The 20131-nt window shown below is 42.9% G+C and overlaps 1 protein-coding gene across 2 annotated transcripts; it reads right to left on the bottom strand.

The window, feature by feature from the left end:
- Positions 1–31: 31 nt before the first annotated feature.
- Positions 32–18790, bottom strand: ppp3ca (protein phosphatase 3, catalytic subunit, alpha isozyme). Of its 2 annotated transcripts, XM_052046765.1 has the most exons (14): positions 18182–18786; positions 13582–13782; positions 11621–11745; positions 11409–11520; positions 10991–11136; positions 10763–10902; positions 6195–6272; positions 5999–6093; positions 4634–4759; positions 4430–4507; positions 3935–4019; positions 3664–3761; positions 3119–3169; positions 32–2742 (listed from the first exon to the last, which is right to left on the bottom strand). In XM_052046765.1, the coding sequence occupies exons 1-14, from the start codon at positions 18234–18236 to the stop codon at positions 2564–2566; spliced, it is 1569 nt and encodes a 522-aa protein (XP_051902725.1). In that variant the 5' UTR covers positions 18237–18786; the 3' UTR covers positions 32–2563. The 2 variants fall into 2 exon arrangements, with proteins under 2 accessions (XP_051902725.1, XP_051902726.1); XM_052046766.1 differs by lacking the exon at positions 3119–3169 and having other exon boundaries at positions 18182–18790.
- Positions 18791–20131: the final 1341 nt, after the last annotated feature.

Below are 20131 nucleotides of genomic sequence, written 5' to 3'. Positions count from 1 at the left end.
TATTCAGTGAATGGGAAAATGAGTGACTTGATTTTGTTCATGCATATTTTATTCAAGAGTAAAAAAAAAAAAAAAAAAAAGAGAGAGAGAGAGCGATAGAGAGAAATTTGTCCCATAGGGCATGCTTACAATGTGTGTATCATTTAGGTAGTCAAATGCCAAAACATATCTCTAGAGATATTTTTTTTTAAAATGCAAGAAAAAATCCATTATTTTTGTCAAAATATGCATGTAGACCATACAAGAACCAGAACAAGAGGAAGGAAAAGAACCATAAGATTAAATTGTAACAATAATGGTAATATCAGCAGTAAATAGAACCAGTACAGTTTCTTGTTCAACGTAAGTGTGACACGTGATTTTCTTGGTGTCCCATTAATTTACATCTGAAAACCATGCTATCATGCTTTGGCAGCCTGAAAGTAGCTTTTCACTGAGATTATATTCATTCACACTATTAAACATGTTCTGTACATCAGTACAACAGAAATGTAAACAAGGCTTCACACCTGTGAAGGGCATCCCTGCATACGACGACTCAATATAAAATTAAAAGCAGAGGTAATAAGTAACGTAAAAAAAAAATGGACAAAAACAAGAAGGAAGCCTATTTATCAAATTTATAAAACAAGACAAATGAAACAACAAATTGAATTTAATCATAAAATAATTCAAGTTTACTATTTGAATCACGACTACAGTATCACAATTATAATCTCACGTTACAATTAGGAACTTAACTGCATGCATCGATGCGTTCCATACCATTGATGCCGTGTTTAAAAAACACTGTTTTGTCCATCCCAGAGTCACAGACTGCACCTTTTTCCTTTAGAATAACGTTTAAAAAAAATAAAACATTTTAAAATATGTGAAACATTTTACTTCAAGTTCGGGCTTCCTACTTTAGTGACTTTCCAAATTCTATATAAAACAAGCAGTTAATCATTTTTTAATTATTAAATTGCAGGAAAAAAAAAATGTTTCTTTTAATCACAGTGTGGACACCTTTGTGAAGTTCCACTGTCAGATTTGTCATTTAACAATAAATGACCCTGCCCCTTATAATTTAAGATAATACAATACACGTACCTTTAAATTTGTCGACTTCTCGTACTGATAAAGTTCTTTCTTTAGCTAATACACATTTAAAACTCATATGCGGGGGTGGAAAAAAAAATGAGGCGCGAATGCACACCTGAGTGACAGCACACATCTCGAGCAGTGCTGGACAAGCAGGATATATTATAAAAACCCCCAAATCTCTTTCCTTCTTTGTCTCTGTTTTGTAGCAATGCAGGCGTGATTGCTGAAGCTTCTTCAGTGGAGGAGGATGCTCGAGTATTTTTTTTATTGTCTTTCCAGAAAGTGAGGATGTGCGAGGTAATGCCATGCATTGCCAACGTGACCACAAATGATGCAGTGAGGTGCAAATGTCTCTTTGAGGACGGCTTTTATGAAAATAAAAAAATGCATCCCATTTCACATTCTCTTAATAGATACTGTAGATACCGAGGAGATTAAGTCTCCCCATCCCCCACTTTTCTGCCCTCAACTCCTCCGAGTTGCTAGGAGATGACTGGCGGCGAGTCATGTGGAGGTTTAATCTCACACTGCAGTGACTTTTTAATGCTCATCTTTCAAGAAAATATCAATACAAGGTAAATAAATAAAATAATCCTCACAGATTAGCCATTCAATTTCATGGGAATTCCTCATTGTTAGGGGGCATTTTCTACCTTTGTTAACTTTTCCAAAAAGGTCATGATTAGCCTCCGGTGTAATGTTGTGACAATATTGTCAGATTATGATTTACCTGTGACATCTTCTGACTTGTACGTCTCCAAATATGCTCAAGTAGCCAAATATGGTTTGTATCCAAAAAAAGATGACTGCCACACAGCATGATCTCTAAAGTTTCATTTCATTATTAACACTATTTATTTATTTGTCTTTTTTTTTTTTTGGTAGATTGGTTTGGAAAATTTGAATGGGCACATTTTGAAGTATCCAAAAGCAGTTTGTTGCCAGACAAAATCACTGCTACTCCCCCCCCCCCCTCCCCAAGGTGTTCTGATATAATACTCTCAAAGCAAGATAAATATCCCCAAGGTGTGAATCTGTGAATGACTTGATATAAACATTAAAAAAAAAAAGAATAAAATCATTTGCATGGCACGGATACTGAAATGTTGCCTTTTGCCGGTCACGTGTCCACGAAACAATGTCCGACTTAGTTCAGTCTGTAATTGAGCAGAGAGAGGGAACAACAAGCGGACAACTTTTAACTACACGGCAGCCCTCAGGCCCCCGCCCTCAACCTTCACATTCTGTCACTAAATAAATGACCTTTTTCCTCATTTTACATTTGCTGCAGATCCCCTTCTGTCTGTCTGATATGGCCCCATTTGTGTTTCTATGTTCTGAGGCCTGAATTTCGATTTGGCAACGTCTCACTGCACGGGGGCGGGGGGGGGGGGGGTGGATTATCTGCAAGGTCGGAGCCCCCCCCCCACTACCCCTTCCTAGCTCCACCACAACCACCACCATCACCAACCGAGGCTCACTGGATGTTGCTGTTGTCATCCGTGCCGTTCGCCTCGGACATATTCATCTTTCCCATGGAGTGACCCACATGGTTGACTCCATCCCTGCGCGGGGGCATGCGCTCGTTGATGCGGTCCAGGCCCTTGGCTTCCTCGAAACTGGTGATCTTGTGCTGGGGGGAAAAGCCACGGATGGCTGGGGAGGAGAGGAACACGACACACAAACGGAGGGGGATCAGACTCGCATTTATTGCTGATATTTTCTGTTGTTCTCTATCTACTTTATCTCCACTGTCTTGTATCTTTCTAAACCCCTCCATGTTTTCCCAAGTCTCTTAGCTCAAAGTGTGCTGATTGTTACACTGACTGAGCATTTATAAATGTTGCCTCCCAAATGTATCGTTTCGTTTGCCGTACAAGCAGCCATTAAAGAGCAATGTTTTGACCAGTAATGTGTGTGAAATGTTGCTCGTGTGGGGTTGAGAGGTGGACCGGGAAGATGGAAGGAGGAAACCCATATGCTGGGAGGATTTGGGAAGGCTGAAGGGAGGGAGGGGCTCACACAGGTTTACCTTCTCCGTCCTCATCACTCGTCTCGATGGCTTCAATGGCTTCAATGGTGGCTGGGGGAGGAGGAGGAGGGGAGCAGGTTACTCCGGATAAAGCCATGCAAATGTCAAAAGGGCAGGCCCCGCTTGAAAAGGCAGCTCAATGTTAGGTCGGATGCCATTCGTATGTACGGTAGCAATGGAGTCAAACTTGGTGGGTACGCCATGCATTGACGTGGATTGGAGAGAATCGGTGTCAACTACAGGTCAAAAATCATCAGAGCGTGGAGAGTGGCAAACAAAAAGAGAGAGCATGGCAGGGACACATCAATATGAAACATCATGGACTTAATAAAAAATACTTTGGACCATTTGGAGTTTCTGTACCAGCGAGTATTCGCACGTGTCCAAAAAATACATTGGAGTGAAATTATACTTAAGATCTAAGGGGCAGATGCCTCCAAAGAGATTTTTGGAACCCCTTCAACGTTGAGTTGAAATCACCACGAAAGAAGAAAATCTGTCAAAAATGTACGGAAAGGAATCTTATTCTCCAGCCTTGTACTTACCACTCTGCAGCGTCTGTTTGCCCCCAGAGAGAACCCCGCTCGGCAGCATGCCGGTGGGCGTCAGGCCCTTGAGCGTCAACACATTTTCACTCTCCTCTCTGCAGGTATCACAGATCAGACGGATCAGATGATCTGAACTCGTTTTGAAATGGGTGAAAATATCTTGTCCTTTCTAGGACTGTTAACACCTCTACCACTGACTGGCTGCTTCATTGTGTACAAAAAGTTCCACAAATGATGGATATCATACAAAACTATATGCTGTGATTACCTGAGGACCGAGAACATCTTGGCCATTTTCCCAATTGCACGGATCTTGTTTCGAATCACCTCCTTGCGTGCCGCAGCTGCATTGGCTGTCAAGAAATGTACGTGTGAGTGCCGCTGATGCTTTGTATTGATTCGAGACCACAGAAAGGATCATTTTCAAGCCTCATTTAAAAACTTAACCAGTCAAATTTTGTTGTTGACAACAGTTAATTCTGTGATGTGTCAAATTTGGGAGACATTTCTTCCATTTTACAGGGAGTAACATTTAGATGTGTTTAAAATTTACATTTAAAATCGACTGTAGATTCATATTCAGACTGAAAATGTATATTTAGAATGGTATTTTTTAAAGCTAAATATGAGTGTTGCTTCAATTTTCAATGTAGGCTACTTGACAAATGGCACGACATCTCCTGCAAGAGCTCATGGTGTGTCTGCCTTTGCATCACAAATCACAGCATCTCACATTTCAAGCATTGCTAAATTGGACAGTTACCGTCGAATATCTCATCTTCATCATTCATTAGCTCGTCATCGGAGCATATACTCAACACATTCACCAGCATCTCTGTGACTAAGGGGAGAAGGAAACAGAGCGTAGGTAAGAGGTTTGGTAATCGAGCAATGATCCATGGAGGTAGCAGATCGTTACATAAGCACAAGGAAAAGCAGCAAAGCGGAAACCGGGCACATTCCATACCTTTCTCTCCAACGAACGGCAGCGACCAGGTGAAGACGTCCATGAAGTTTGGCAGCCAGTAGGGATGAGGTGAGCAGTTGAACTGTCGGATGTTCATGACGTTGTTTTCGTATTTGAGTACAGCAGCTGGGAGAAAAGATAAGATAGCAGCAGCATGTGAATAATGCCACTCCCCGCCGAAAAGAAATTCTGGCAAGATAGCTTTTTCGCATAGCATATACACGGGAGTATTGCGATAGTGTCTGTCTACAGGTGTTGCTCCAACATTTTTGACCCAAGTACCCATTGTTGAGAGGATTATTCGGTGTCCTGCATTTTTGTTCTCATAAAGCTAAGGGAACTTTCCTAAGGCAAAGCTACGTTGTTTTAAATACACATGATGGATTCCTCTTTGTACATTATGTTTACTTCGACTGGGAGTGGAATTGAACACTTCGAACTGTTGCTCGCTCATAATTCAATTATTTGCTCACATGTCAAAGCAAAAAACAAAAAACAAAACAAAAAAAACCAGTTGTTTACTGAAAAACGCTCAAGGCTCCACTGTATGCTGAAATAACAACCATCTTGATGATCTTTGGCGTTTCATTGAACACAAAGCTATTATTCTATTGCATCCACGGCAACAGGTGGAGGACACGGGTGAATTGCCATCGAGTGGAAGAACATATCATTGTTCGCCCTATCACTACACCTCGCTAGGATAGATATGAACAAAGATGCATTATTTGTAGTCAATGAATCATAATAATCTGACCCATTATGTGACATATGATCACTTCCAGTGGTTGGAGATCACTGCTACGCGACATAAGCAATGCTTGCCTTAGAGGATTAGAGATGACTTGACCTCAAATTTCATGACTGTACTGTAAATAGCAGCCTCGAGAGACATATGGCCGTAATTTGACAGTAACTAATCTGGTGTTGACGAGCAAAAACTTTCCTGTAGAGTTAAGCAGGAAACAGCCAGTAGATGGCATAACTGAGGCCAGCTGCCACTGACTCTGATACTTCAAGAGGCATAAAGCCACCTGGTGATACTGTAGTCAGCCTGCCTACGGTCCCACCCACGCTCCCCATATCCCACAGCCAATGGCAAGCAAGACACAAGATCAGAGAGCACCAACACACGGGGGGCTTCCTGATGTATTCCTGTGTCTTGTTCACAAGCTGTAAGCTACTATATTGCTGCATATGCTCAGCGGCCACAGCATTAGGCACACCGCCACAATCTCATGACATCGAATGCAAGAGCCGCATATGCCAAATCAGAAACCATTTGATGAAGAGTCTGCACGTTGGGTCAAAGAGGAAAATGAAAGCTCAAATTGAAATTGAAACGCAAACAAGAAATTTGCTCACCTTTGTTGTTGTAAACATCCAAGTAGTTTGGTGCAGAGAAGATGGTGATGAGGGATGGGAATCCTGTGGTCTGGCTTTTACGATACATCCGGTAACTGGTAGTGAGCAACAACAACACCAACAAATAAGAATGACTTTTTTTAAATGCACAGTTTGGTCTTTTGATGTGTATCCATAAAGCACAGTGAGAACTTACCCTGCATCTTGTGCCTCATGCGCTCGGATAATTGATAATAGGTTATTGCTCTGTAGGAACTCACAAACAGCTGGATAACTGAAAAGAAAAATATGTTTACACAACAATCATAATATTTTTTTCAATACAATTGAAATTGCATTGCACGGTTGTTAGAAAAGAAAATGTGGAAAAACTGAAGTTTGAAGTCACCCAGATTGAATGAGAGTTCCAGCTAATCGAGTCGCTATTAATAAACTAAATAATTTGTGTCTTCCATGTTTTTCCCCTTTCTAATTGTACCTCAACCTGACTATTTGATTTACAGTTTCCAAATATAATGAAATTAGTATTCTTTGTTTTTGATTAATAACAAATATGTACATTTTCACTCGCGTCATCAGCATAAAATATGAATTTCAACATTTCAGATACTTATTTACAGGTGCAAATGTATTGGTTCCAACATTGAACCCTGGGGAACACCACACATTAACATCCAAATCCCATATCGTTCAAAATAAATCAATCAGGGGACATGAAACTGTTTTGATGTCTCATATCACACAACAGAATGTCAGGTTAGTGATTATAAAACAACTCAGTCGTAGATACAACAAAATGTATCGCTCATAAATAAACACTTGCAGAGGATGATGCAAACATGTGGAGGAAAAAAAAAAAGAAAAAAAGAATGCAACTGCTACTCAAACAAGACAAAATAGCCCAGCAAGTGGCACTCACAGCTTCCTGCCACCCACTTATTACCTGAGAGAAAATGAGGTGATCCAATCACTACAAATAAAAAACTGCATTGCATATAATACTTTTCAGTGGCTAATGTATACACATCCAAGTCCAATTGATAAAGAGGTCTTGCATTTTAAACAGAAAAAAATAATTTTAAAAAATGTGGTATTATTATGTGAAGATCTCCAGTCACAGCCTAGGATCAGGACTTGCAGACCTCGGTTGAGATTCCTTCAGGAGGAAGGTCTGACAATTGAAATGCTTCCATGCTGCATTATGAATATGATGCACCACAGAGCAGCTCTCAACACAGCGGTTATGCAACACTGTGAAAGGAGTTATGTCATTTTGAACATCTTCAAGCCCTTGGGTTTCAAACAAAGATTATATATTGATGAGTAATGGCTTTTGATTCAGTGTTGTTGCCCTTTTAGTTGTGCCATATAACCAACCCCCCCCCCCCCTCCTAGCCCCCCCCCCAAAAAGACAGACAACCAGTCTTACATCTGACACGATCAGTCACTTGCACCGGCATATCATCCCGCTCAGAAATTGTTGCAATTGATGTTACAATAGCATGGAGATAATCCAGCTAAAAGAGTGGAGGCAACATGACACGTCTATGACTCCAAAGGGCTTTCGTTGCTTGTTGCTCGCTAATGTATTCAATTTAGAGTTGTGACTGCGATGCATTTCATTAAAAGCGGCCGTGTGTTTTCATCGTGCACATGATTGCACGGAAATATTGGCATGAAGCATGTTAGCATATAGATGTAGATTGCTAATTGGTGAAGCCTCTAAAGTCATCTCAACGATTTCATTTCACGTGTGGGTTTTGCTTTTTGGTGTGAGAACTGATGATAATCATAAAGCCAGAAGTTGACTTAGTCTGTCCATATTCATTTGAAAGCAGAGCAACTTGGAAGTGGTTGTGTCGGACTTTAGCGGTAGAACCAGTCTTGGTTGTATGAAACGGCACTGGCTGAATGTTTCCTTCTAAGTGACTCAAGTGACTAATTGACTTTACACCGGTCGTCATCAATAGTTAAATTCCAGTCACTTTGGAATCTAACGCAGCATGTTGCGCACGCCTCCCATCATCTTCCTCTCCTCCGGCACTTCGCCGCTGCCTATCCACGCAGCCATCAAACTTTCACAAGCGTTTGAAATATTTAAACGCTTCAAGGTTTGCGCTGGAAGGAAAACAAGGAACCCGCTGTGCCCTGAGCACCTGGCAAAACTGTGCCATCCCTCTTTTATCTAGGTCACATGGTGAACGTTCCCAAGGTGGCCCATATATAAATTACAGAAATAGCTGCACTCACATGGATACATTCACTGCTCCGCAACGGCTGATAGTGAGCACTGATGAGACAATCTAAAATGCTGCACTCAACTAGTGTTTAAAAAAAACCCAAATCAAAAACATTGAAACAATGACGATGCATTTATTTGAGCTCGTGTTTGTCTTAGCCTTTTGGTCTTGAATAAAGAATGCTTATTAAAGCAGGAAACAAACATCCCAAAGTACAACATGTACTCGATTATTTTCTGTTCACTCCAACGGTTTCTATTGATTCGTCAGAGAAAAACACACACGCACACAAACACACACACACATACACACACATTGCCTGCCTGAGGCTCACATTTCTTCCCTCCTTTGTGAAATTATGTGTCGGTGAGCCTGCGAGTGAGAGGGAGCGCAAGTGAGAAATCTGACAAGTGAGATTGAGCGAGAGAGACAGAGATGGAAGTTCTGTGCTGCAAACACAGTCATAAAATTGATCAGTTAGCCCGCTGGTCATTGCCTTCGTTTGTCTCGATGTACACGATGCAATGAACTAGCCTCGAGTCTCAATGGAGGGGAAAAAAAGTAGCATTTTCGGATAAATGTCAACATGTGGGTGTGGCTGGTTGTTTGTGCAGTGATGCTCAAGTTACCTTGTCTGGAATGAACATAATAGAATCGATTGTTCATCCTTGAAATGACTGTGGAGTCTTAATTTTCCAACACTGACAAAGATGAGCAATATGTAACATTTTCAACACGATACCACGATATCAGATATAAATATTGCGCAGTAAAGTGAGACATTTTTTAAATGACTTCGAGAAGATGACTATTCATCAAAGTTCATCATATAATACTGCATTTGCACTGATTTCGTGATACATAGAATGGATCTAATTAGACCCATTGCTGGAACTGTATTTCATATTCCGTCTTTCTAACAATAACAACAAGGCCAAGTTTTGATTGTCAATGTCATCGAGTTGGTTATGGTGGTCGTGGATTGCATCATACTAAAGCGTTTTCAAATTTTTTTGCCCCTCTCAATAAACAACATTAAATACATTGTTCAATTGATGACATTTTTTTCCCCTTCAAGAACAATCAAGACAAATTAGACGTATGACACGTCATGTCATTTTTGCTGCAATAGGGAGAACGCACGAACGGCAAAAGCCAAATCAAGACAAATGTGACATTTACAAATTCACGGCTATTTCAAATCGATTTTATGTGTATTGATTTTTGCTAAGTCAAATAATACTGCAAGTCGTGCTCGTTTAAGTGTCATGGTCACGTTACGCCCGCTTTGGGAACTTGCTTGACGAAGGTGAGATGACTATATTGTACCATACTTAGTATTGATTGACTTTTCACATCGTTCTCCCTCCACTCATTAAGGGCTTCTTATATTTAAGGAAGCGATTATGTTGCATTGGCCATCGAGCCCAAGGGAATCCTTCTTCCGTCCTAACGCCGGCAAAATAGTAACGTGGTAAAAGGTCACAGGCGGATAAATGACAATTACGTTGCAGCCTCCTGCGCATTATCATCTTCACGAGGGGTGCTCTCACCGAGGCATATTCTTTGCTGGCTACTCGGCAAGGAGGACGATCAACATACACTTCGACGTCAGAAGTCATCCTCCGTTTGGCTCGTTTATAATTACAGATCATCGTTTGAGTGTTTGTGTGTGTGTGTGTGTTGAGGTGGCAGGGATGCAATGCTGAATGATAGTGCAGTCTTTTATTGTTCTTACGGCTGAATATTAAACGTGGTTAACTTATTTTTACACCTGTATCATAGTGATGCATGTAGATGGACGTCACTAACTCTCTCTCTTTTTTTGTAACGATAACAGGTTGTGCTGTAGGTCATATTGCAAAACGGTTCAGTATTAATGGATAAAAGTAGGCCTGGGGTTGATTTCCTACAAAGTTCTTGGGACGTTGACATCAAATACAATCATTAGATCTCCAAGGCACAAAGGCACTGAACCCTTCTGTCCCACTATTTCATCTGATGGGTCATATATTCTTATTCAATTTCCGGACTGATATATGACGTGAAAATATGAATTTGAAATCATTCTGCACATGCTGACCTTGTGTGATAGGAGGTTAAATGCTCTGAACCACCATCACATTTTTTTTTTTAAAGTTTCACCCAACGGCCGCCGACTCTCATCGCCACGCCATGTCCACAATAGAGGCTCGGCTCTCAATTTCTGTCGAACGTGCGCTTCTTAAGATATTGCTCAATCAACTCGTATATCTTCCCAATCCTATGCTCATTTCTGGTCACTTTTTAATTTGGGGAAAAAACAAAACACAACTTAAGCACTTAAGATCCTGGCCATAGCCAAGGTGCAATTCGTCAATAGTAACTTTGCACAGATGCATGAAAAATTTTCTGGACCTCGGAGAAGATGCACTGGAATCCAAATAATTCGCCTTCCAGAGTACATTAGTGTGGATCACATTGTGGAGGACAGAAATGAACTCAAACTGAAGTCTCATTCGTGACAGGGTAGCGGTAATCTCACCTGTAAAAGTAGGAGCAACCTCGTACTGTGTTGTGGCTGAAATATTCCTGCGTTTTCTCATTGCCAAAGTCCTCCAGAGGATCCGACCACAGCAGGTCACACATGGGCCCGAAAGCCGGCGGCTCCTTGAACCGATCCAACTTGACACGACAGGCGGGCAGAGACACTCGTTTCAAGAGACAAAAAAAAAAAAAAATCTGTCCGCGATATCGCCCGCGGTGGTCTTACCTTTTTAATATCATCTAAGGTGTGTATTTCAGGTGAGAGTCCGCCGTGGACGCACAGAAACTGCTGGTTCATGAGCGCAGCCAGAGGAAGGCAGTCAAAAGCATCCATGCATGAGTCGTACACCTGCTCCGAATATTTGATTTTACCTGCCGAGCAAAGGAAGGAAAATTAGCCGTACGTGTGACGTCTCCGATCCACTACAGTACCTAACCCCTGCGGTAGTCATGAAAGAAAGAAGAAAATAAAAGATGGCTGAACGACTTGAACCCAACATGCCCCACATCAAATGTGACATCAACCCTTTCATGCAACCCGATAGCATGATAAGATGCCCACTGTAGTCATCTCTGTCCCCTAAAAGGGTTAATATGAAAAATACTCAATGCACGGTGCACAATGAACACTGAGGGGTACTCACATTCTTGTTTGAAGGTGAAATATTCTGTCAAATGTCTACATTCATGATTTCCACGCAGTAAAAATAGTGTCTTTGGATAGAGGATTTTCAGTGACCAAAGATATAAAACACACTGTCGAGACAAAAAAAAAAATGCAAACAAAGCGTTTGTTCGGTAAGTTACAAAACGCCAGCTTATAAGAGTACGTGTCATTTGCCACTGTTTTCTTCACCTCAATACTGAAGTAGCCACGGTCGACATAGTCCCCCAGGAACAGGTAGCGTGTCGTGGCTGGTGATCCGCCCACTTCGAAAAGCTTCATCAGGTCGAAGAACTGCCCGTGAATGTCCCCACAAACTGGAAAGCAATGCAAGGGAAAATGAACTTTTAGTCAGCTTCCGCATCGCTTTTATAAATCGGCGATTCATCGTTGACCCCAAATGGTCCAACTTAAAAATGTCATGCTGTATTTCAAGGATCGTAAAAAAAGATCAGCTTACTACGAATGAGCCTGCTCACTTGAATAATGAATAGCTGAGCTGGATGCTATTCATTTTGTTCTGAATATTTCTGTAATGTACACTGGAAGTTGCTTAGTCACCATTTGCCGCTGCATTTTTATTTTTTTTATTTTTCTGAATTCAGCTTGCTCTCTCATCGCTTTCATACTGCACTGTTGTGTGGAATCGTTATGACTTTAAGAAATTATATGAGCGGATATAAAGTTGTATTTGTAAGAAATGTTTTTGGCCGAAAGGCCGTTGTCCGCCTAAGAGAAACAAGACACTTTTCGAGAGGGAGATGCATACTTGCACCCCCCCCCCCCCCCCAAACCCCCATTCAATCGAGCACTGTATGACTCTGCATTGCAAACCAACATCTCATTTCCTTGTGGCCTTCAATTTTTCATTATGATCTCTGTGCCCCGCCCCCTCTCTCCTGCTCGCCACCCCATCCATCCCCTCTCTCTTTTCCTGTCTCCCCTATCAGCTCCACAGTGGCCTTCGCCCACTCAAAGCTTGGAGCGATGTGCGTGGGAGACTGCTTGTGTGACTAAAGCAATCAAACACAAACACACACACACACACACACGCATGAACATGCCACCGCGTATCCACGTGCATGTACACAAACATCCACGCTGCATGCCCATGCACGTTTTTTGTTATATTTTTCAAAACTCTCAGTATGATTTGACACAAGCGGCACGAGGACATAATCTGTCGACGTTCACCCCTAATGGACACACAACTGAAGGGTGACCGATGGTTGCGATCAACATCCGTATGCGCCACTTGCGTCCATATTTCATACTGCTTAGCGAAAGCTTCCGCCTACCTAAACTTGTGTGGCGTCCTTTTCAATTAAACAACAAAGACGATGAATTGAATTCTAGTCACGATAAGGCGACTCAACAAAATAATTGTTTGCGGGAAATGACGTTTGCTCAATTTTACGTACGGTTCCAAAGCACTGACAGTTGATACTATCCATCCTTTGTAAAATTACTTTTTTTTTTTTTATCAACATGGTGAGTGGCTAAATATATTAGTCAGACTTTGAAGCTACAAAAAAAAAAGATCTCAGCTTGAGGAAATATATCCCTTGATGACTGTATGCCCAGAATAAAAATGTCTTTCTGGCATGTTCCGCATGGACTAAAACTAGGCCACAACTTAGGTTGATCAGAGGGAGGCAGTGGCAGACTCAAGACGCTGCCAACATTTTGGAGATGAACGCAATTTTAGCAAACGCCTTTTAACTTGATACGCCGGATAGTTGCAACAGACATCAAAATGTCACACACTCTCGCTGCAGCTAAACAGGCTAGCAGGTACCCGATTTAGCACAGATGCGTTACTTGAGAAGTCTGCAGAACTGATCTGTTGGACATTTTCTCTCAAAATGGACAAACATTCATACCGATGAACAGTTGAAAGCCTTGAATGAACAACTTTCGCACCTTTCTTTCAGTTACTATCTTGTCTTTTTTTTTAATCCATTAAAAAAAAAATCCCTTCAACAACCGCTGTTTTTTCCTTTCCCGTCTTTGAAAATCTTAGTGTTTCTAGTACTTTTTGCATCACTTGAGTGCCCCCCCTACCCCCCAATCTGGACATGCATCCGTTCACCATACAGTTTTGTGCAAGTGTGTGTGTGTGTGTCATTGCCATTTGTTAATGTCAAAACGACCTGTGACCGGCGCCTCAATGTCCAGTATGGTTTTCTCCTGGCGCAGGATTGCCGCTCCTTCGTTGATGATTCGCAACGCCACGGCTTCCTCCACGCGGCCCTCCTTGGTAAGGTGAGCCTTCAGGAGATCCACTCGGGGTTTCCCTTCACAGTCGAACACTTCCTTCATGGTAAGGCGATGGCTGAGGGGGAAGGGGACAGCTGGGGACCAACAGACACACGGGGGACATCCAAATCAATTTGTCTCGGGAAAAGTGAGAGTCGCCGCAAACTCCACTCGAGAGCGAGCGAGACGGATCACCACGCGGAAACCTCGTGCGCCTTTTCGCCCAAGGCGAAACACAGCAGCGACATACATTTGTTGTACGCGGCATGTGCAATCGACTCTAAAAATACGGCTTGTTTAATATGCACAAGGACAATAAATCCATTTGCGGACCCAAATGGTAAATTATTCAAAACTACGGCTGGCGCAATAATTCTTCTCGAATACGTCGAAGTAAAGATTTGTTTTTTCAAATGGTGACAGGCTTTGAAATAGACTGCTGGATATTTCCTTAGCTACACGTGCACAATCAAAGCAACATACTTTGAGCTTGATTGGTTTCTTAGAAGCTGAAGGCAAAATATGACAAACACCTTTCAATAAATAGAAGGTTATATGAGCATTATGAGCACTAATGTAGGGGGGGGGGAAATCTTCGGCTAACATGACCATGTGCTCAATATATCCAAAAGTATCTCTGGAATGCAGAATCCCGTGGCCATCAAAATGCACCAGTCAACTAGCCTACAAACTGGCTGGGAAAATGTGAAAAAGAGATCATTATTCTGTGTCAAGAAAGGTTATTTATCAGATGTGGAGTTGATCCCTGTGCGCTGTGACGACGGGCTTTCAGGCTCCGTGTATTGACGTTAATCTATAGATCATCAGACTTAACGGAGACACAATGGAAAAATAAGACAGATGATTGCAAAGTTGCAAATTCCTCCACTGATAACGCGCACGCCTAGTGCACGTTCACCAAATCGGCAGTTAGTTTGCCTGCCGGATTTGAGCCCCGCAAAGGCGAGCCGCCGGGGCCTTGGGCAGAGCCAAGCGAAGGGAAGAAAAAGGAACGTGCCTCAAAGCTTAAAGTGAACATGATCAACATGTTCTTTAATAATGAATGCGAGGCTAGAGAACTCTCAAAGTCGCCGCTCGCGGGATAATGAGGCAAGCGGCAGCAAGTGTTTTTAATTGGAGGAGGGAGAGGAGGGGTGTGTGGGGGGAAAAATGTTCGCAGTGTGTATCTGTGATGGCGACGTGCGCGTTGACACATTAGCGGCGCACGTTGTCTGCACTGTCAACACACACACACGTACACAAACGCACACAAGTGTTGGAAGTTTGACACGAGTGATGTCATCATTGAATTTGGAGTTTTGGAGATAACTGCGCGACGACGTGCAGTGTATGACGTGACTGAATAAAATCAATCGCCAACAACCTCCGTAAGCATTACCATTTTTCGCAAAAGGACAAATTTAGTAGCTGTACATAGGCTACATGCATTATCTCATATTTTCATGAAGCCCGCCCCCCCCCCCGCACCCCCACGGAAGAATAACCCAGATCGACACAGTGTTTTGCTGTGCAACGCACACAGCCCAATGTACAGTGAAGAGACGAAAGAAGCTGACTCCAGCTCAGCGCCCGAGCAGCGGAGTCAAACTATGAAATACTGTATGTTGCCGGGCAACAGCAGCAGCAGCAGCAGCAGCAGAAGCAAGCAGCAGCTGACTGTTGGAGTCGGGCCAGTGCCGACGCAGAAAACTACATTTGGCATTCTCAAATGCGCTGCTGGGAGGAGAAAAAAAAAAAAAAAAGCACATCAACTGCTGTATCTGCATCAGAGGCCATATCGAGGAGTTTCAACTCACGCCGCTGTCAAGTGACGCGCAGGGTAAAGACACCATAAAGCAGCGTTGCGTTGCTAATGAGCAATCTTGAGTACGGTCAGGAAATGCTGAATGGCTTCTTGGCTACGTCTAATGAGACGGTGTCCGTTTTCGAGTGAAGCAATTAACGTAGGCGGACGTGAGCGAGTCCATATCTTCGACACGTGATGCGTGTGGGAAGAATCAAATGTGAATCGCCAAATCTTGAGGATTGCTGGATCATGACCATGGAAGGGTCTATTGGTGGTTTCAGGCATGTGCACTGTGGTGCGCACGATGCGAAGCCACGTAGGCTGACGTTGCAAGGGTGGCGGGCAAAGTGCGCTGAGTTTAAAAAAAATAATAATTGGGACTTGCCAATCATTGGCTTATTGAGAATGTGTGTCTCTGTAGAGGAGATTCCACTTCAAAGCTTGAATACGGTAGAGAAAAGCTCACTTGAGGTCAAGCATTTCCCAAAGGGGGGTGGGGGGGCATTACACAGGGTGCCAGTCAAGCTCGGACCCCCACTGGGTGGGTTCATAACTGTGGATGACACCTTAATAGAACAACACTTTGGACACTGAGTTGAATTCTGACGTATTTGATCTTTTTGGGGGAGGGGGGAGAATGACATTTTTCCAATACATATTGCTTCATAATGACCTACTTGACCCATTTTGATTAAAACACCTTCATTTACACACAGTAGCTTAGTAAGCGCCCCCAGCGTAACTGGCCTGGATATGCCTCACCGTTCCCCGCACCACAGTGGTGAGCGTCCCCTCGCAAAACAAAGTGCACAGGCCAGCAGATAACGCATTCAGATTCAGTTTCTTCTGTCACATTAAGGATGTGGAATCGAAATAAGAGATGGTATGAATTTGGAGTACTTTCACTTGTGGGGGGATAAAAATAACTGGCTTGTCGTCAGTAGTTAGCTGCACGGGCCACATACAACGACTGTCTCGACGAATCAAAATCATCTGCTTTTATCACCTAAGTGACACAATGGTGCTTTTCGTATCCATCTTTAGCTTTTTCAGACCGAACTAGTCGTGAAATACCTTTTTGAAATGAAACTGGGAGGACAGACTTCAAACGTAAAAAAGCGTTATAGCCAAGCGCAATCCTAGCTTATTTGAATGAGGAAGAAAATAAATTCAAGCAGTATAGCTTGAAGGCAGAAATGAATAAATCACTTGTAATGTATTGTTAGTAAATCTGTCAAAAATACCCATATGCCTGCTAAGAAATTGTCCAAATTCAAATACGATTTGGGTAATGATGCTGTCAGACATACTAACCTACATTAGGTACCCCAAGAAATCGTCCCTTTGAAAAATAAAAACGTGGTCGAGAGATTTATTTATTTCGGAATTGGTACGGCAGAAAATATGAATAAACCGTCTCATTACAATGTCACAACGTAAACAAATACGTCTTTGGCATTGTCAATCAAATCCGACCGTTTTCATTTACGTGAAAGTACAATTTTATTTGTATTATTTTTGAAGGCGCTTGTCTACTGGAACCCATGACGGCCTCAACCGATTGCGAGTTTGAAGCAATGGAGGATTTAATGAGACATGCTTCTGCAAAACATCAAATTGAGGGGATTTTACACGGATGAATCATGCGCCTCGAGCACAAATATAACGATGTGTCAGCAACTGTGTGATGAAGTGCACAAGTTAGAATCTAGGGTAGCCCATGTTATGCTGTGGCAATAACAAACGACGGCATTCAGTAATTCATCCAAATTGTCACTTTTGTAAAATCTTGCCACCCTTTAATATTGGTCATTATGGTAGTAAGGCACTCGTGCGTCAAATATATATTTTTTAAGCTGTACTTGTACAAAGATGGAGAAATATGGACTTGGAACATCTACAGTGCTGCCATGTCAATTTCATCTCATTCTTTGTACAAGACTCGTCACCTCAAGTGCAAAAGTTGCTGATCCTGAGTGAGCTGCGCAGCCATCGCGCTAATAATGCTGGTGAATGAATACATTGGCGTACCCTGAGCTGGTCCGTGGGGAAAAAATGAGTTATTAGTTATGGCACAACTGTGCGTGCTTCATCATCCTCCATTGATCAGACTTTGCTTGCATCCACGGTGGATGCCCTGCAGCCTTCACCCGCTCATGCATCTTTTGGCAGCCCTTGGACGAGCATGCAATTACAGATACGAGTCAATTATTGTTCATTTATAATTCCATGCAACCTTCTTGTTCTTCCACCCTGTCAAAATCCTGCTGCATCACTGCCCCATCTTCGAGCAGGAGCTCAGCATTCAGCTGTCACCCCCCCCCCCCCCCCACTCCCACCAACCTCCCTCAAAGCACATTCAAATGATGACAGCTGAGAATAAACATAAAAAATACATGATTGCGTTTTTAAAATGTATACACCCATATCACCCTACGCAGCCGTGCTGGTCGGAGTTCGTGTAGGCTGGCTAGAAAATAGGATTGTTTGTCAACATTTAAAAAAAGGGGGAAAAAACAGGCAACTTGACGGCCGCGAATGCACCACGGATGCACGACTACGTGGATAGGGAGGGGGAAAAAATAGAGGCCACGTTCACGCCATGGCACAAGAAGCGAAAAGCCAAGATGTTATGTAATATCTCGAGGCAAAATGAAGGCTTTTTTTGTGGGGGGGTTCCTACTCACATTTCACCACCCGATCGGCGGCGTTTAGGACGATGTCAGCGTTGGACATCTTCATGGGCAGTTTGCGGCTGTCTGGAAACGCTTCCCTCTTTCCCGAACGCGCTGAAATACAAGATCAACTCTCAGCGCTGCTGCTCCGAATGCAATTGATGCTGTGGCATCACTCGGATGGTGAGGATGAGTCCCCCCTCCTCCTCCTTCTCCTCCTCTTCCTCCTCCGAGGGTCGGAGCGGCTGTGCCAGGGTAGGACTTGATGCTGCTTCTTTCCGAGGCTCGGGTGGATGCTGGATGCTGGAGAAAGCAGGATGCTGGGCTAAGCTGCTGCTGCTGCTGCTGCTGTGGGGGAGGATGCACGGGAGAGGGAGGGAGAGACCGCCAGGGAGGAAGAAGGAGGGGGCTTTGAAGGGAACTCCCACGCAAATTTTTCAGCAGACCGCCTGCCTGATGCATGCCTTCTGAAGGGGCTGCCCCCGCGCACGAGCGCACGCCGCACAACCGCGGTCGATATCAGGAATATTATCGCTATGCGTGATAAATAAGCACACGCAAATGCGGGACAAATATGAAGGTGGCTGCACCCATCCCTTCGAAATTTCCTGCAAATATTTTTGTAAACATTCTATGTTCGCGATAAAACGCGAGAAATTCAAGAGATACGCGGGCGTCACGTGACTTTGTTTATAAACGAGCGATGAGTTTATCTCACGACATCGACGTTTTAAACATACTGTGGACGACATGTGAATACTGAAATGTATTTGAAGCAAATGTAATTGAAATTATCTATGCCGTCGTTTGGACTGCACTTGGTAAACGAGTCTTGACAGCCATTTATTCCTGCGTTTGAAAAAGCGTTGCAGTTCCCACATTTGACCACGCGAGGCTCCCATACAAACGACGCTGAACTGGGACAGGATCCTGGACTCTACTAATTGATCTAAGTTTGTAGAACACATACTACATATGCTAAACCTTCACCATGGATATGCTTTTCAGCTAGTAATAGGCTGTTTTACTCGTTGGTCTGATATGACTCCTGAAAATCAGATCCAAAGCACACGGAAGTTTCAGATTTGGTCTTTGGTTTTTAAGAACCGAGAGCCATCCTCTTTTCCTTACTGTCGAAAACACTTACTTTCTGTTGAAGACACTTGCTTGAGTTTTGTAACCTATGGAATAAGATAACGGACCCCCCCCCCCCTTCAAGTCATAATTTTGACGAGTTTTTTCTTAACAAATATTCCAATGACATCAATATTATTTTCTTCCTTAAAATGCACAGTTACAAATTGTTACGCCAAATCCGAATGAGTAAGAGTGGCTCTATCACATCTGCACTGTCTCCAGGATTCGGAAGTGAAAGGTTCAACAGATTTATTTGAAACTCCGGCTGTCTGTGTGGAAGTTTTAGACACGAGGGAGGGGAAATGGTTTCCTTACAAAAGAGAAGTGAAACAATTATGAAAGAAGTCTCCATACACTTGGGGTCTAGACGTTCAGGGTCAACAGTCAGCCCAGAATGAAAATGGCTGTTGTCAAAACATGCCACTAGATGGCGCCGTCGCTCTTTTAGTGCCAACGTGAACACGTTTGGGCCTAATCTGGTGACTTTTCGTGACAGGCGAGTTTTGCAACTTGGCGTTCATCATTCCAGACAATCGTCTTTATTTTTAGCAGTGCATTCATTCTTCAGAGCTTTTGATGGCATCAAATCATACTTCCCTGGTGCTTGCGGTGCGTCTTCAAAGGTGCCAATAACGGTATCATCCTGGACTGATAAACCTGAACGAAGGTAGCGGAGAAAGCAGCGTGTGACCGAGTTGCAGTATGTCTTATGTCCAAAACAGCATCTTGACTGCTGCCTTCATACATTTCAATACAACCAAAATGTGCCACTAATGACCCGACTAGCAAGTGTCAATAACTACCTAAAATGATTCTAAAAAGGTC

Source organism: Hippocampus zosterae, chromosome 16, assembly GCF_025434085.1.
Source record: "Hippocampus zosterae strain Florida chromosome 16, ASM2543408v3, whole genome shotgun sequence".
In the NCBI taxonomy this organism is placed as follows: Eukaryota; Metazoa; Chordata; class Actinopteri; order Syngnathiformes; family Syngnathidae; genus Hippocampus; species Hippocampus zosterae.
This window is presented reverse-complemented; position numbering and strand designations above follow the sequence as displayed.

Coding starts and splice junctions, on each gene's coding strand:
- ppp3ca (XM_052046765.1), bottom strand. CDS start 18,236: ATGAAGATGTCCAACGCTGACATCGTCCTAAACGCCGCCGATCGGGTG. Junction 11,746..13,581: donor CATTGAGGCGCCGGTCACAG/GTCGTTTTGACA, acceptor ATTGCTTTCCAG/TTTGTGGGGACATTCACGGG. Junction 6,094..6,194: donor CATGAGGCACAAGATGCAGG/GTAAGTTCTCAC, acceptor GCTCACTACCAG/TTACCGGATGTATCGTAAAA.